General features: G+C 39.2%; 1 protein-coding gene across 1 annotated transcript in view; it reads right to left on the reverse strand.

The window, feature by feature from the left end:
* Positions 1-5,516: 5,516 nt before the first annotated feature.
* pcp4b (Purkinje cell protein 4b) overlaps positions 5,517-18,887 on the reverse strand; it is a 41,222-nt gene continuing 27,851 nt past the window's right edge. The window contains exon 3 of the mRNA XM_085429702.1: positions 5,517-6,249. Coding sequence (XP_085285828.1) covers positions 6,116-6,249 — 134 coding nt within the window. The 3' untranslated portion in view covers positions 5,517-6,115. The remainder of the gene's footprint in view (positions 6,250-18,887) is intronic.

The raw sequence follows: 18,887 nt of genomic DNA on the forward strand, positions 1-18,887 counted from the left end.
TGAACACACAGGCATAATTCTGAGGGTACGACGCGACACTGACACAGAGAAACACAGGGCTTAAATACACAGATGGCAGTAATCAAGGGATGAGAGACAGGAGGGGAACACACCTGGGAGAAATCACAGCTGACGAGACGTAAACTGAGCACACTCACATACGATACAGACCTACACAATAAAACAGGAAACTCAGACACATGGAACCAGACAAGACATTGAACTAAACAGACAGCTTCACAAACAGACGGGGTGACACCATAGACAGACAGAGATACAGACGCAGACTCAGACCGAATGTAACACGTAGAACTCAAACAATAATAATAATCATGATAATAAATTGGAAAATGATAATAATAAACTTGGACCATGACATATCTAATTAGCAGCACACACGTTTGATCTGTTTTGACAGCCAGTTTTGCCTAATTGGATGACTGAATACTGCCTGTTGGATGGGAGCGATTGCGTGCACGATGTTCTTTTGTACCGGATGAAGGTCTGTTGGACTGAAATATTGTGTTTTAATAAAATAATGGTAAGTGAGACAGTGCGGACAGTGAGGTTATTATTTAATTGTCTAATAAAGGAGCAAATGCCCAAAAGAAAACATCTTTAAAAAAGACCACTGGGTGGTCCGATCACCGCAATACTGAACTTTAACCTCCTAGGACCTGGCGTCCACATATGTGGACATCACATTTTGGGTTGTCTAGACCAAAATACCAAATTTTGCTCTACAAGGGTCTGATATCCACTTACGAGGACATTATATATATACTGTTCTATCGAAATTTAAAGCGAATGTCCTAATTTGTGGATCTCATTTCTGTCAGAAACAAAAATCATGTAAAAAAAACAAAAAAACAAAACAAATCACGTAAATCTTTGTTTTTACTTTTTTTTTTTTACAGGTCACAATCAGCTCAAATAGCAAAGAGAAATTAAAAATGCATGCCATGAAAGAGTTCAGGTCTTAGGAGGTTAAAGATAAACTGTATGAACTTGAAGTTCCTCACACTGTCAGGTGGACTTTAAAATAAACTGCGTATAACTTTTGTGTTGTTTTACGCCTAAAACCAAAACCCAAACTGAAAGCTGCTGCCTAGAACTTCTGTAGCTTTATGAAGAGCTTCATATCTACAACCATCAATAGGTAGACCAAGAAAGACAGAACAGCAGAGAGGTGTGTGTTATATGAAACCATTAACTAAAACTCCTCAGGCACCTGTCTCTGTTTCTGACATCAAGTTTTAATCAGATTTTAGAGAGACGGAAAATTTTTTGTTTTGTTCTGAAGCGTGAGAAGCAAGTTTAGCTTTAATCCATCAGCGCTCAATTTCCTGTCGTCTCGCTCCGAGATTTGCCAGCGGAAGAACGTTGACGTGCAAAAGAAATCAACTTTGGATGGAAAATACCTTATTAGGTATTTACTGGTCCTTTGTGCTGGAAAACTGGCTGGTGGAGTGTTAGAAGTGAAAATGATAATTGTGCTAATTCCAGAGGAAGCATCAGTCTTTGGTACAGACAGAGGGCTCGTTGTATTTGACAGCGAAATTCCTCACATCATGCTCACAGGCACACACGCTCACTCGATTAGATCAGATTCATGTTACTGTTGGTGTGACAGGATACTAATGACTAATGCAATTTTAATGAATCAAACTGAGTGGAATCATTCATCTCCACATCTCCGGGGAGCATAAGACTACCGTGCAGAAATATCCTTATCTCTGAACAACTAACCACATCTCACTACAACAATGTGTGAGATTTTATGTTTCTATAATGTTGTTAAAACACACATTTACGAGAAAAAAAGCAGATCGGTTGATTTATGGGGCGATCGTGGCTCAAGAGTTGGGAGGTCGCCTTGTAATCAGAAGCTTGCTGGTTCGAGCCCCGGCTTGGACAGTCTAGGTCGTTGTGTCCTTGGGCAAGACACTTCACCCGTTGTCAGAGGGCCCATGTCCGGCAGCCTCACCTCTGTCAGTGCGCCCCAGAGGGGGGTGTGGCTACAATGTAGCTGTCATCACCATTGTGTGAATGGGTGGATGACTGGATGTGTAAAGCCCTTTGAGGTCCTTTGGGACTAGTAAAGCGCTATATAAATACAGGCCATTTACCATTTCCAAGGTAATACATTGGCATGCAAAGTGCACAGCAGTGCGTAAACCAATCATGAAAATGTCAGTTTTCATAAGATCATGGCTGATAAATTATTATCAGTAACATTGTAGTGTGAAGGTGATGTCTGTGGCTGTTGGGACATAAGCACAGAAACCAGTTTATTTAGATGCCTCTACATTTACAGGCTGCTTTTACAGACTCTGAGGGCTACGAAAAATGCTCCAAGATTTATTCTGGTTTCTGTAGGAGTGATATTTGTCTCTATAGGAGGAACAGGACTGAGTTTCACTGTTCTATTCTCAGTACACGTGGAAAATTTCATCCTTATTTCAGTGCATGCATTACCATAGTGTTCACGCTGAACTTAGTGTCTTGGTAATTAATCTAATTTGAGAGGATTTGAGCTTTGTGACATGGTGTGTTGTCCTGCTGGATTGGCAGCCATGGTTATAAAGAGACACGGCAGCAACAATAGTCAGGTAGGCTACAGCATGTAAACAATGGTGGGCAATCCCTTACACCATTACAAGAGAGTTTACAAAAAATACAGACATCCTCGTCTCCATATCTTGGTTGGATTTAGTGGTTATTTGAGTTGCCTTCCGCTCTAGGTCGTCTTGAACATAAGAAGATAAAGATTGATTCATCTCCTACGGGATATTCATGTGTCCAGTTGCTTACACACAGAGATCAACTCAATAAATTAACAGTTTAAAGAGTATAAATGTTCAACTGTTGTTACTGCTGGAAGGTAGTGTGGGGATCAGGTCATGAATCTTTTGTCCTGACAAATCATTATAAAATCTCTTGATAGTAGAAACAAAAGATCTTCTAAAGCATTCTGTCCTAAAGCACTTATCATCTGATAAGGTGACCGCTTAATCTACTTTTATGGTCAACCAAACTCCTGTGGAAAGGATGACTGTGGTTTTCAAATATGGCATTCCTTCTTCTCTGTACACCTTTCCATCACAATTCCCAATGAGTGCACAGTTCTACCAATCCCCACGCCAGCCTTCTTCACCAACTTGTCTATTCTCCTAGCGTCCTTGTGCGTCACACTGCCTCCCCAACACACGTCAGTAAAAAAGAAGACCTTGGCAACACCAGCAGGCCATGTTGAAATGCACTGATTTGCTGCCAAGTCATTGGCTGATCAGATATTTGCATTAATGAGCAGGTGAACAGGTATGCTAATGAAGAGGCTGGTGAGTACATATCCCTGCTGTACTATTTTTAATCTTTTTTGTGCGTAAAGTACAAAAAAGGGTGACTGTTGACTTTAAAACCAAAACTACTAACATTTATTGTATTGTACAACCCTGCTTGGAGAACACAGAGCTGTTTCTACTGTAGGTGAGAGTAGCACACCTTCGAGGCAAATGTCAGGGGACGAAGAACCCACAACGGATGACACAGCCGTCATCCTCTTGTTCTTACTGTCAGAGGAGAAGAGAGGGACTTATCATAATGCAAGACGAGAACACAATCTCCATATGATAATGCCATATTTTAATTCTATTAGGAGAGACAAACACAAACAAGAGTCTGGCCCTTGGGAGGACTGCTGTTCTCTGTGGGCCTTTGGATGACTTGGCAGGGAGCTTTTTAATAGGTATCAGGTGGAAAATAAAACAAACAGGGTGCTGCAGCGAGTCCTTCCAGAACACAGTGACCTTTTGTGAAAACACAAAGATCATCCGCACTGCTGCTTTTAAGTAAGCCTGGCGATGTCACCAAACATGCTTTGTATTGATTTGTTAGCAGGTATATGGGACATAAGCAGGCACAAAAATGTAATTAATATACTACACAGGTTTTCTAGACAGCTAAATATAAAAATACAATGGTTGCCCTTTCTTTTAGTGTTTGTTCTGTTAATAATAATAAGAAAATAGTAGCTGTTGTCTCAGCACTTTAATCCTCCTAGGCTTACAAAGCCGATCCGCAGTGAGGATCAATTCCCTGGGGTGCAAAGGTTACCACTGACCTTCATAAGCTTTGCAGGTTTAAACCCCCGACAAGCTTATTCTCTTCAGCATCTTCTAAAGAATAAGAAGATTTAGTGCATAAGGGCAGTCGTGAATTTGTTATTTAACTGGTAAGTTGTCGCAGCAGCACAATGCGGACAGCAGAAAGAGTCAGATCGCAGATAAACCTGTTTAATGATGACTCACCTTATACGACACACTGCCATTATACAAACTTTGATAACTCTGCTACCATATTACAGGTTCGGCAGGCGCTAATGTGCATTTAAGCTAAGTGCTAACATCAGTATGCTAAAACGGAAACAATGGTAAACTAGCAGATTTATATTCATCATTACTTTTCTGTTAGTACAATTTATTTAACTTACTTGTTTAGTGCTGAACTTCGACAGGGTCAAATACAGCTATTTACGCATGTACCACGCATGTACCACTATTGCTGTGCTAGCTGTTGCATTTTACGAACATTTGCTAATTGTTGAGCCTCTGACTGCCCGTACTAGAATCTACTAGATATGGCCATTTAACAGTTTAAACAAAATGGAATATCACATTTTTCTGATTGAACTAAAGTAGTTGATTAACCAGTCAAAATTTTGGCATCACTGTTCGTATTGTGATGGCGCTAGCATGGGAACAAAATTAAATCTTCTTTAACAAGCAAGTTGTCAATCACTGATGCTTTTCTAAGAGTTGTGTGTTTTGTGTGATGTGCTTTGGTCTTCATTCTTTTGAAACCAGACATCAGGGTTTAACTTTTACAGTGTCTTTGCCAGAGTTGGTTTGTTTATTTATACAGACTAATGAGGGAAGGGCTAACCACATAATGTGCCGGTGTCGTATACTGTACTGCATAATGATGCGAGGCTTTGTGTCTTTTCTGTAATCAGTTTCAAAAGGAGTAAGGCTTGTTTGTGACAGCTCTGCAGCTGAAATCCTGGCCACTGGAATAATTTACACAGAACTATAAAAAAAATCAAATAATGAAGCAGCAGCCGGGCAGTTCAGACAGAAATCAGATGTCAGTTCCCCTACAAATGCAGTTTTTACACAAATCGCTACTGAAAACTCAATAAAAGCCAATTTTAAAATTGTATTATTATTATTTTTTACAATCCTTCACTTCACAACAAAATATCACTGTTGGAGTTTGACCTAAAATATATGACATTTAATGAGGTGTATGCTGTTGGGTGGTTGTAGGTTAGCAAATGCCTAAAGCTGAGAGCAGCTCAGTGGGAATCAGTCACTCAGTTAGCCTGGCTTTACACAGAGAAGGTCATCAAGCTGAGAAGGGAATACATTAGGCCAAGCTTATTCAGAACAGTTTCTATTCGCAGACAGAGTAAAAGTCCCTACGCATACTGCAACAATTCAGCAGCCACATTTCAGCACAGTTTCCACACAGAGTTTTTATTTATTCAATTTACATTGATACACATTTTGATAGTACCATGCAGGTAAGAAATAAAAATGCCTCTGGATGAAATATTATGCTCGGAATGAAAAAGCTCCAGGCAGGGTTTCCTTAAAACAGCCTTCACTCTAACATTAGCTTTTAGTCCACCCACACTAAGAATACAGGTGCTTTTAGGGAAACACGGTCTAAAGCAGTACAGAAAGGGATGGTGAGGGGAAATATAAGTACAAAAACATATTCTAACACAAACACCAGCTAGACTTTATGATATACGGGACATATATGGCAGGACAGAAACCATATCGTTATTACTCTATTACTTAGTTATTGATACAGTAGTCGAATATTAAATAATAGCATTTATAATTATAGGGTAAGGAAACTTCACAGACATGTTATATGATTAACAGGCTATTGCATTCCACCCCCCACCCCACCCTCAGCCCCATCGCAACCCTTTGAGTTCCAACTGGTATGAATTTGTTTTACATGCAAATGTCACACCGTCGTCGCTGTGCCGTCACTTCCGCCCGCCGTCCCTGCACACAGTGACAGAGCAACATGGTGCTCACTAGGACTTTTCATCGCACTTCTTCTTCTTCTGGAACTTTCTGAACTGGGACTGGATGGTGACGGCTGCCTTTTCAGTCTCTGGGTCGTCCAAGTCGATGTCAAAGTCCTCTGGCACATCCGTTTTGGATGCATCTGGAAAGGAAAATGAAAAGGTGTTTGAACCTTTCATCAGTGTGGACAAAGTTGGAGTTTATCCCACGGTCAGGTAAGGCCTCTGCTCTGAAAAGCGATTTTAGATTAGCAACCTTAAGGACAGAGGTCAAGTTGTATTTTTCCACTTATTGACATCTCCGCGGGACCGTTTTTGGATCAACATTTAGAATTTAAAAAGTTGTTTTTTGAAGCCTCATCAGCATGTCCCGATAACAAGGCAGTGCTTACTGTAGAGAGATCACTGCTTCTGTTAGTTTGCATGACTTAATGGTCATATAAGGTCTTTCAAGACATCTGCTATATATGATCAGCACTGTGTGGACATGAGTAAAGTTTAGGCTTTTGTTAGCAGTTCGGCCTTCATTTGGGCTCATAGGTACAGATCAACAGAGCATTACCAAGGTGAAAAGGCATGCACACAGGTGCTGATTTCCAAAGCTGTGGTCTTTTCCGTAACCTGAAGTAGTAATGTGTAGACAACTAGTCTAGTGTGAACGTTGGCAGGACATAGCTGGCTTGATCTCATAATCTCTCAACATCAGCTTATGTAATACTGCTGTAACTAACTACTACATTATTACCTGAGTACTCAGTAGTTACAGATCAGACCACATCTTTTGGCACAGCCGAAAAGTTTGACTGAAAACATTTGACAGTGTAGCTGTTACAGATACTTAAAGATGCTTTTTTTGGTATTTCCTGCTACTGTTAAAAGACTTTTGCAATGATGACACTCACATGCACAGATGATATGTAGCATACACAGAAACACACAGAGTTCTGTCACAACATCATATGATATGGGTAAATAATAGTGGAGCAGGGCTTCTGTGAGGGAATCGGGCAGAGTGCAAGAAATAAATTGACGACCAGTTCTTAATCCTATCTGGAGCTCAACCAACACTGGCAAAAAGGCCACGACTGTAATCCCAGTGAAAGCAGATCATATATATGCACACTACCAGTCAAAAGTTTGGGCACACCTTCTCATTTAATGTTTTTTCTTTATTTTTGCTACATTGTAGGTACATACTGAAGACATCAAATATATGAAGCTAGATATATGGAATTATGTAGCAAAGAAAACAATAATTCTAAATATGTCTTATATTATATAAATCTCAGAAGAGATGAGCCAAGAAACACAAGGAATGGACATTAGACCAGTAGAAATCTGTGCGTTGGTCTGATTAGTCCAAATTTGAGATCTTTGGTTCCACCCACCGTTTGTTTGTGCGACGCAGAAAAGGTGAACAGATGATCTCTACATGCATGGAAGCTCAATGAGAGAAAGGCAAGAGTGTGCAAAACAGTAATCAAAGAAAAAGGGTGGCTGCTTCGAAGAATCTAAAATATAAACATGTTGTGAGTTATTCCACGCTTTTTTTGCTTACTACAGAATTCATGTGTTCATTCATCTACAATGTAAATAGTCATGAAAATAAAGAAAAACTATTAAAGAAAATGTGTGACAAACCTTTGACTGGTAGAGTATATATATACCAAAATCAAATCAGTGTTAGGTTATCATTTTAAATTTCTACACAGTGGAAAATACAAAGCATTTGAATGTCATTCCAAAAAACGTTTAGTTATATCTAACTGCATAATTTTAGGGTAATATGTAGTATGTATTTTAACTAGGTTTTAAAAACCTGGTTGTTATTGTTATTATTGTCCTTAATATGGTCAACAAGCATTTGTGCATTTTTATTACCTGACAAACGGTTAGAAACATGAATAAATAGCCGATCGAGGAGTAAATGAGCAGATGAAAATAGCTGTGGTGTTACAGAGAAGAGTTTTGGTGATTAAAATGATTTCCTCCCTGTAGGTTATATGAAGGGAGGCTATCAGAAGATTTTTCTCAAGCAGCATTCACTGTGGCTCCAACATATATCAACAACAACAACTTTTGCCACCAAGAATAACAGTCTAGAAGAAAGTAAAAGTCTCTCAGGCCTCCTGAAAATAATAATCATAGCATTGTTTTTGCCATGTAAAGAATAACTGTATACAATTTTTACCATTTTGCATCTGTGATGATTAACGATCCTCAAACACAACCACAAGTTAGGTGGTTTTAGCCATTTTATTTTTCTGAGCAACTAATGAGTCACCAGCAGAGCTCCACATGAAGTCTAATGCATTTTGCTGCCTTACAAAACTTCTGCAAAACATTGATTGTCTCCAGTTTGATCAGCAGAGAAACACACGACAGAAGAGCAGAGGAGCGACTCGTGTATTGACCGTGCAGCTAATCCTTGGGTTCCCTTGAGGTTGAACTTGAGTACCTCTCTCTTGCTGCTCAAGGAGAAAACACTAACCTCTATATCAAGTCGCACTTTGAATCCAGCATTAATTGATATTGAATTTTCCAACGCTCTGATGCCTGCTGTTTTCATCCCAGCGGCATTACCTATTGAGCTGTGCCCTCTGCCGTGTCAACATGTTCGTAATCTTTGCAGTACGACTGGATGAGATCTGTACTGTCTGTCTAAAGAGGAAGGTGAAAGGATGGATCTGATCTGATGCTGCCTTCAAGTGCTTGAAGGGATCATGTCAAGCTCAGCTAAGTCATAAAAAAATCAAGTCCAGCTTGTTTGAGTCAGAAATGCATCCATCAAAGAGCTGACCTTTTTATAATACATTAAAATCTCTTTGTCCTGGTTGAATGCGGTCAGTTTATGTTGCAAAAACTGCTAAAAGATTTGATTAAGAATCCAAGTGGCATCGAAGGTTCTACTCCTTTAAAGCTACAGACAAACATAGAATCGTATTCATACATATCACATTAAGACCGCTGTAAACTGAACCCAGAAAAACAATTTCACTAGTGACAGGTGATTTGCAAGGGGCTCACTGAGTGATCTGTAGGCCTGCATGACCGTGGCTTTAGCAATCATTTTTTTTCAGCGACTGGCATCAACCACATTTCAGGGAATATTCATTTTAACCTCACAGCAGTTGTCGTTGGATGGCCGTGTATTAGGCTACGTTCACACACAACACGTTCTGTTTACGGAAGTAAAAATGGCGGCTACAGAGCTAGTGGGTGTTGTTGCAATTTCTGCACAATCGTAACCGACAGAATTTTGACAAATTAATTAGAGAAAGAAGGACACTGAGAAAAAAGAGAGCCCGTGCTTTAACAATGGCCACCATGCTTTCTCGTTTGTCTTCTCCGGCGCTGATAATTGGCTTCTGTCTTGCGTCAGTGAAGTAAAAGAGGGATTTAAACAGCAGTCGCTTTCTACAACATCAGATATGTATCGGATTTAGTACCAGAAGTGACCAAGGTCGGATTGGAAAATATCTGATTTGTGCTGTTCAAACTGTCATACCATGATCGGATATGGGTCACATAGGGTCACAAAAGTCAGATTTGATGCGCTTTCGCCTGTGGTGTGAACGTAGGAAAACGTGTATTTTGGACAAAAATGGGCAAAATTAACGCTGTAACCAAAACTGGCTTTTCTCACTATACAGTGAATTATACTGTATATCGTACATGGACCAAGGAGGCTGCACCAGTGAGAGTAATTGGGACAGTTTCAATACTAGTGCATAAGCACAGTAGACATAAAGTCAAACCTGTTTAGAAATGGATAAGTTACTATTCTAGTTTTCAATATCATGTCTCAAAAGATGCTATTTTGGTCAATTTAATCAACATTTGTCCAAGTATGTAGAAACTATACCACTCCTATCATTGTGAGTTGAGAACTGCAGAGCAAGGAAACGTGAATGAAACAGTTGATGCCCATTGGCTAATGCAAGCACGATTTACAGTACTTTACTAACACTGTGCTACTTCGATCCTGCATGGATGTAGCTTCAATTTTAAAGGTCTGAAAAAAGAAGCGTGTTTGAAGGCCACCAGATGGTGACAGATGTGGTTGCATAAAAATGGCTTTCTGCCCCGACCTCTGTAAACACTGTTGAGTTTATGGTCTCAGTCATTCATTTTGGGCCATGTTGAATAAAAACTTCAGCCTATTTTTTAAAGTCTTGGTCATAACATGTTTCAAAATGGAGGATTTTCTGTGGTATGCTCATCGGCTAACGACTTATGCTTACTTTCATAGTGGGAAGTCAAAACAGGACTTCGGAAACTAATGGGTGACATAATGGTAGCGACATTTATCCTTTGTGCTCTGTGGGCCTGAGGGGAAACTGCTATAGTGAATTAAGAGCAGTAATGAAAAAGTATTTAAAATAAGATTTATGAACATTATTAACAAGGGAGGAAAAAAAACACGTCTTCCAAATTACTGAAAGCAAATGGGCTCACCTCTGTGTTCGCCACTAGTCATGTCAGTCAGAGCCACATGTCAGCTATGTTACCTAAGCACCTTCATTAGCAATGCCCTGACTCGCTGTTTGTGTTTTGTCGATCAGCCGTCACGCACGCTGCATGACTGACCCACTCATTCGCCCACTTTGTTTGGATGATTATAAAAAAAAATTCATTTAAAAAAAGAAAGAAAAGGTTAATTAATCTAAAAAGAAACTAATAAATACATACAGTAAATAAGAGAATTAATACAAGGATAAATCAATACAGTACAGATAAAAATATAAACATGTCTTGTAATATCTACATTTAATACTTTGTGTGCTTTTATTGGGAACATTTCCTTCCTTTGTCCTCATATTGAGCTTCAGCCTGTTAGAATTTGTGATTTTCTCAGACACATTCCCACGTTTCTAGTTTCCTCTGTCAACACGAGCAGCTGAATTCTTTGGTTTGTTCACCCTCAGACTTTCTTATCTTTTTCAAATCACTCGACTCTCATCCACCCATCCCACCCATTCATGAGCTCTGCCTGTCTGCCATGCATATGTCCCCCAGTTTGTCCACTGTCATTGTGTTTCATTTGCTTCTTGTACACCACTGCTTCAATCTCTGTTATTCTCACTTCTAAAACTAAATAGAGAATAAAACCCACTAAAAATGGCATTACCATGGCAACATTTAGTTTCTCTCTGCAATCAACAACTGCAAACTGGAGTTTTGCACAGACCCAACACGTCGTCGTCATCCCGATGAATGCTTGGAGTCTTTAGGATGGATTTTCTTCTGTTTTATGAGACAGGAAGCCACGGCTGAATGTGACAGTGACAGATCATTCTCCTCACTTTGTGGATTCATCTCCTGCTCACGACACAAATTACAGATCATCAAACCCATTACCCCTGTAATATCTGCTGTCGGGGTGCCGCACCCGCTCGTCTGGTTTTGTACTTTCAGCAAGTAAAAGAATAAATAAACAAGTCCATGGTGCTGTTGTGTGGTATCTGCTGAAATTTAGGCCTAATTGCTATGAGGTCTGAAGCTAAGGTGATTTAGTTTAAATGGAATAGATTCATAAGAGTCATGATAAGACCCTCCTTGGTTGGCTTTCTTTCAGAATGCCTTTTAAAAGCCGCTTTGAAGCCCACTGAAAGTTGGGACATCTTATTGATTTCACTGCTTAAAACCAGTTGAGCCATGAGAGGGATTTGTGTGAGCCGGGGACGAGAGACATGAAAGAAGGCTTACAGACCTTGAGACAAAAGAAAGTGATTGTTGAAAGTAAAGTAGAACTTATTAAGTTTTCGCACAGCATGTAGACGGCTATTTTAGCCCACGTTACTGCAGCAAGTTATTACATCTGTGAGTAAAATGGTCTGTGCTGCATATTTTTGCTGTTGTTGCTAGCAGCATGCCACAAAGACACATAATTTGCTCCTATTTCTTTAATTGAACCTACAACCTGCAGTGTGTTCTTACAAAGTCTGAGTAACTAGACAAAAAGGATAAAAGAGGAACTGGCTTAAAATAGACTACAGCGGAAGACCAGTATCTGCAAGTAATGTCCTTAAGAAATAGGAAAAATAATAATAATCCAATACAGGACCCGAGAGACGCATCTTTCCCTTCAGTTGATTTAACTCCTTCTCACTAAACCCCCATCTGAAATCTTCTCAGTGAACAGGTGGCTGCAAAGAAGCCATTCTTAAGGAGGTGAAACAAGGAGAAAAAAAGATGAGCTATGCTAAATTACACAAGAGCTGGACTGAAAGACACTGTCAGGTCTGATGGAGTGATGGTTCCAAAATCGAATGTTCTGGATAAAATCATCTTCAGTATGTATGGAGGAGGTCAGGAGACAGGTGAGTATCTACAGCCATCTGCACAACACTGTGGCTGTTCTGTCATGGGGATCAATTTCAACCAGTGGTGTTGGAGATCCCTTTAAATCTGATGGAAATATGAACACAGAAAAGTACCTCAACATTACTGGAGCAGTGTGGGATCGTCTTGACAGCGAACAGAATAAAAGGCAGCCAGCATCCAATAAAGAGCTTTGAATGTCCTTCAAGAAGCCAGAGAACCATTCCTGAAGACGACTTAGAGGAATGACAAGAAAGCTTGACTCGGGCTTGATTCAGGCTATGTTGCTGAAAGTGAAGGTTTTTGTGTCAAACATTGACTTTCAATCTCATTAGAATTGTAGAAATTTTATTTCCATGTGTTACAAAATCACTGCATCTATTTCTCAAATGCCACAAAATAGAAAAATGCAACACATTTTTCCACCAACTTAGTGAAGATAAACAATCTAGATCTTTTGCTTCTAAATTCTTCACTTTGGGTCTTATTCTCAGAAAGCAGTGTGCAACACACCAGGAATTATAACTGGCAGGAATATGCAGTGAATACCAGGGGTGACAATGAAACACCCGACAGCCCCTTCACAGGTGTTACACAGCTGTAAAAAAAAAGGGTTACAAAATAGTAAAATGCTGCTTCTGGTGCTGAAAGGATGAGATTTGTATTTACTTTTTGTTTGCGTTCTTGTTAACTATTGTGGGTCTGTAGCTTACAATATAAAGCATTGTTGGGATTCTGCTATGTTGGCATCATCAACAGTAGATGTCACAGTGAATGGAGGTTTATTTGTCAAGTATGTAACTTGAATCATTGACACTTACAGCATATAAGATCATAAATTGAGCTTAAGAGTCTAAAGTGTGGCCTGGACTGTATCATTATACAATGCTATCAGTAATATTGATCAGGTGACACAAGGGGAGGCATACTCTGGCGTCTGATTTGCATAGCAAGAGATAAGACGCAGTAAAGAGACACCTTATCCAAATGGACCCAGTAGTGCAATTGCCACATATACACCTGTGAAGCTTAAAGTAGACTGGGAATCCTTGAGATAGACAAGAAGCAAGAAATGTCCTCCAGCTATCAGAACAAGCCAGTCAGAATTTTTAAACGTTTTTGGCATTTTTTACCATGGCACCTCTAAATTTTACACAAAACGAATAACAGAGTTGCTGAAAGATCTGGACTTGAAAGAATTTTGTTTAACTATGACATATGGTGCACACAAACAGAACCTCCCAAGAGGTTTTAGCCTCCCAAAGAACAAAGCGCAATAGAAATAATATAACCATTTTTTTAAGTCAATTTTCATTTGTGTGAACATACAAAATATTTTTCACATTTTTTGTCTATTAAATTTCAAAAGATAACTAAAAAAAGACTCCTTAAGAAAGGAAAATGCATCTTAAGTAAGGTAACACACGCTGTTCCCAGATCAGTTGTGCTCAATTGCAGTCACCCTACAAAGACTCATTTGGAGCCATGAAAAATCCTCATATGTACTGTGTGCATATATATTTATGTGGGTAGAAATGTGTGTGTACAGTTTAAAGCCAGCGTGAAAGTCAAGGAAACATCGTCAACCCCTGAGGCCATGAGACACTAGAGAGGCGCAGAAAACCGCGAGAGAGACGATCGATATGCGCATAAACGTGGAGGACCATGTCAGCATCGATTGGTACGGTTTTCCTCTTTATGTCTACTTTTTATTTTAATGTTTTTTCTCTTTCTTTGGCAAGGAAGCATCTGTGTAATCTACTTGCACATGGCATCAGATTTGAAAGAGGAAGCCAGAAAACATGGTGCATTCAAAGGCCTGAAGAAGAAATACTGTTTGTGTTTTCAGCTCCTGAAACAGAAATACAGTGTGCATTCAATAACATTATCCAACAGAATAGGAAGAATTCGTTATGGTTATAATTTAGTACAGTAAAGCTAATTAAAAAGTATGTAGAAAATGGGTCATCTTCACTTTGAGGGCTTGTCACAAGCTAATTATACAAGGATGACTTTGATCTCTAAGGTGAGCCCGCTTGAAATTACGCCTGTGCCTGTTTGAAACGAGGGGGAGGGGCCGTTGGTGGAGCAGTTCCACATTGTTCTTTAACATTACTTTGCAAGCTTAACATTTACATGAGGTAACTGAGCTGTTTTCATGTGTCATGTCCCACATGAATAAGCAGATAACAGGGGGCACTTCCCATATGACAGCATCACTGTGCCCCATCCTTAACTGCTACTGTCAGTGTGGTTTGTTCATGAAGTATCATGTAAAGCTGTGGTACTAACAGCTGTTTCAGTGGCAGGGACAGTCTGTGTCGTACTTGGGCTCATAAGGTCACTGAAGAAATGAAACATATGGTACAAACACATGACATCTGGACTCCAACCACGTCTGCCAATGTCACAGAAGCCCACTAAAAGGTTCTCAATAGTACACTGACTTCAATATACACCGTCACCTGTTCAACTACTCATTAATACAGATATTGAATCAGCCAATCACATGGCAGCAGCTCAATAAATTTAGATATGTAGACATCGTCAAAACGACCATCTGTAGGGTTTATAGAGATCGGACCAAAAAAACTGTTAATTTCCTTGAAGAATAATTTTCAACAAGAATTTTTTTTCTGATTACAACAAGACTGTAACTAAATAAAAAGGACAAAAAATATGATAAAAATGTATTGATACATTTGTCAACCAGTAGAAGTGAGATGAAATTCAAGGGAGACGAGATCCAATCAGAACTAACTAAGTTGCGTAGATGCGAGTTGAGTTGGGAAGTGATTTTTTTCTCCCTGTTTGCCATGAAAACATAAAAAAATGTCAACGCTAGGATAGATTTCTGAAATCTGAAAGACTTAAATAACTATTTAAAATGCAAGTCACTACAGTCAACCTGTTGTGGACGAAGCATAAATGAGTTGGATGAAAGAATGAAAACAGAGGCCTTTCACCTAGGACAATGAGGTTTGTGCGTAGTGAAAAAAACAATAGTAATATTAATTTTTACTGTTAATAGTTTAATGTTTTCAGTTTAACTGCCTGGTTGTGTTCAGGTATTGTATAGCTGAATAAAGGCTGGGGTTAAAATACGCCCTTTCAAAAACATTAACCGTGTATTCAAGCCCTGAAAGCACAACTCTCCTACATGTGACATTATAAAAATGTGCCTGGCTGTGCTCTTCACCTAGCTGCTATTACAATTTGAGCATAATGCACACCAATCTCATGTTTCTTTTGTAAGGTTTTCATTGTCTGAATCATTCAATCGCACACATTCACAGTTGCTTTGACTCTACTCTCTTTCAAGCACTGTTAATGTCAATATAATACATGAATTTCTCAAATTAAATGGCTACAGGGAAGCTAACTGAAAAACTTTAAAGTGAAAAGTTTTGTATTTTACACGTTTAAGTTTAGTCATTTTAGCTAAACAGGCTGAATTATTCGGTAATTGAGGTGAACCTTGAAAAGAAATATAATTACAGATTAGTTTACACATCAAACTCTAAAAGCCTCAAATGAAGGTCCAGGTTCCTCTGCGGTTAGATAAACAAACCTTACGATGGTTTTGCACTAAAGTAGTAAAATTAGCAAAATTTCATCATGTTGCATCATGAAAATAAATAATATTCCAGCTATATATTTAACAAATAGCAGATAGGACACCCTGCAAATGACCTCTTCTGATCAACATCATTTGCAGTTACTTCTGTTTTATCTATGTCAGGTTTTGCACATTATTATCACTCTGCAGACTTTTTTTGTACGTTTAAAACAATAAGAGCCTGTTGTGTCACTTTCTGAATCACTTTCTTTTAATAAGAGTGAAATATATGAGCACCAGCAGCCAGCACTCTCTAACTCTTTATGCAGAAAAGCAGAAAAAAGATTCATTTGTATCCACTTGATAAACATTCAATCTGGCGTCCTTATCTTTGCAGTAAACACTTGCATCCTCCACCCGCTGGTATCAGGGAAACAGCCCCTTCTGCATCTCTGAGGTGCATCACAGCTGCATGTACTTAAATGTACCCAGTTCAAAATGAGTTCCAGTGCATATGAATACATCTGCTTGTGGCTGTCCTTGAGCCCGTGAGAGGTTGCCTCTAAAGACTGTGCTGTGGGCGAGTCAATAGCAGCGTTACTCCCCCTCCCCACCCCCTTCGCCCACTCTCTCTCTCTCCCCCCACATCTCTGTGTATTAAGAAACACACTTCAGACACGCTGGGAAAGCAGTTTTTACAGGCTTCAAATTAATTTTCTAGGTCAGACAACAAAGGCGCATTCTGTGTTTGTGTATGTGTACTGCGGGCCGTGTAGTTTCCTTCACTTTCTCTTTTCATTAAGTGAGTGAAATGCTAGAGCTGAATTTTAAAGGCAGTGAAAAATTAGTCTCCTGTATCACAGTGTTTACCCTGCTCGAGATAATCCCGTTAATTGCTGTTGGTGAATAATGTAGCTGAAACAGCAGCTCGGTTTAATTGGAGCGACTTTTTGTTTTATTTTAGACGGGGTCAGCTGCTGCGTGAACTTGGTTCCAAGCTTCTCTCAATCGCAAATGAGGATGCACTTTTCAAACGCACTTTCCAGGCAGATTACTCCCTTAAGTATTTCTAACTCTTTCAGGTGGATAATATAAGAAATTGAAACATTGGAACAAAAGATTTGCTTTGATCCTATTGAAGTTGTATTACCTTACAATATAAAGTGCCTTGAGGCGACTGCTGTTGTGATTTGATCCAATAGAAATAAAACTGAATTGAAGTTGCTTTATGTAACTTTATCTATACAATACATCATTATCTTTGCAAAAAAAAAAACCTCACCATCACACTCATCAACTAATTGCACATAAACTGTAATATTTTCTGACAATACTGCCTGTGTGTAATGCAACAAACGTCGGTGTGTGTTTGCATCTTAGGTTTTTGGGCCATTCCTTTGAGTTTTAGAGGTTTGGGAATTATTTTTGGTCTAATGAAATGTTTTCGGTTTTAGTCCTATGGTATTCTGTGTTTCGAGTTTAAGGTTATTTCCATTGTATTATATTCTTATTTCTGGAACTGTATCTGTCCCCTCTTTTGTCACCTGCCCCTTGTCTTGTCTCTTTGAGTAGTCAGCCTTTGTCACTGTATTTGGTTAACTTTGGTCCGTCTAGTTCATAGGTTCTTGTCTAGGTCATAGTGTGCATGTGTTTATCTTCTTATTCTATTCTGTGATCCCTGTTATGTCTCGCTCTCTGGTCTCTCTGTTAGTTGTCTCAGGTGAGTCATCTTTCAGTCACGTTTGTGTTCTGTTCCTGTTTCTAGTGTCTGTTTCTGAGTTTGTTATGTTTCCTGTTTTATTTTGATAGTCCTTTGTCTCATGTGCATTGAGTTCCTGTCTTCCGTGATTCCCTCCTGTGTATTTATTGTCCGAGTCTCCCTCTGGTCTTTGTCGTTGTCATACTTTCCCCCATGTGTGCGTGTTCAGTTTTGTAACTTGCAAGTGCTTGATTCCTGGTTAGTCTGAGTTTCTGCATAGAGTATTTCGCTCCCCAAGCTCTGGCAATAAATGCTGTTCAAAGTTCGGTCGTGTCTCCAGATCTTCAATTGGGTCTGCACTCTGCCAGCCACATATTGGCCACTTTTTTGGCACCTTTGGGTTTTGTGTTTCTGAATTTTGTTGTTTGAATTTCTGTGATTTTGGAGTTTGATTCCTGTATGATTGTGAGTCTTAGTTTGAGTCTACAATTCATTTTTATCCATTCAGTTCAGTTCAGTTTGTAATCCCAACAAACATTTCATGGTTGTATAATGGTCAACTGGCCGTCTGTTTGGTTTGTTTTTTTACATGTATGAACAATGGCTCCAAATTTAACCACTGCAGTGACGTCGGTTTCAGGTACTTCTTCAGGTTGCTTGGACATCCTTATTAGACTTTCTACCAACAGAAAGCTTAAGAATTGTTTCCTACTTACTATAGATTAGAATGAAAAAACAAAACATTTTCTAGTTTGCGTCAGTGGTGACGCAAACTCATTATCGCACGCTTCCAGCCCTGTTTTCTTTCCTATTGAGGTGTTTATACACACAAGGAGCTGCACCCCTGGGTTTATGATGCTGACATCAGGGACAGAGCGGTGATGCTTCTAACAGTCGAATGTGTTACCATCTTCATTCAACAAATGAGGCCCAATTTACATGTGCACAAATGTAAATGACTTAAAAGTAGAGAAGGTGTGTGGCCATCTATTAGCAACTAACCAGATTGGTTCTCTAGGAAAGACAAAGAAAGTGTAGAAATACATGGAACCATCAACAGTCATCTCTCTTTTGTTCGAGTTTTCAGACATACCACGACTGCTTTGTCTGCTTTGCTTTGTTTGGCATCAGGTTTTTAACTATGTTTCCTGTGATGTTTTGATTTTTATGAGTTGCAGTTTTAGCTCCACAAGTGTTTT

This window comes from Copadichromis virginalis, linkage group LG14, assembly GCF_057382275.1.
Source record: "Copadichromis virginalis isolate Kocher_CV1m ecotype Utaka linkage group LG14, C_Virginalis_male_GT1.1, whole genome shotgun sequence".
Classification (NCBI taxonomy): domain Eukaryota; kingdom Metazoa; phylum Chordata; class Actinopteri; order Cichliformes; family Cichlidae; genus Copadichromis; species Copadichromis virginalis.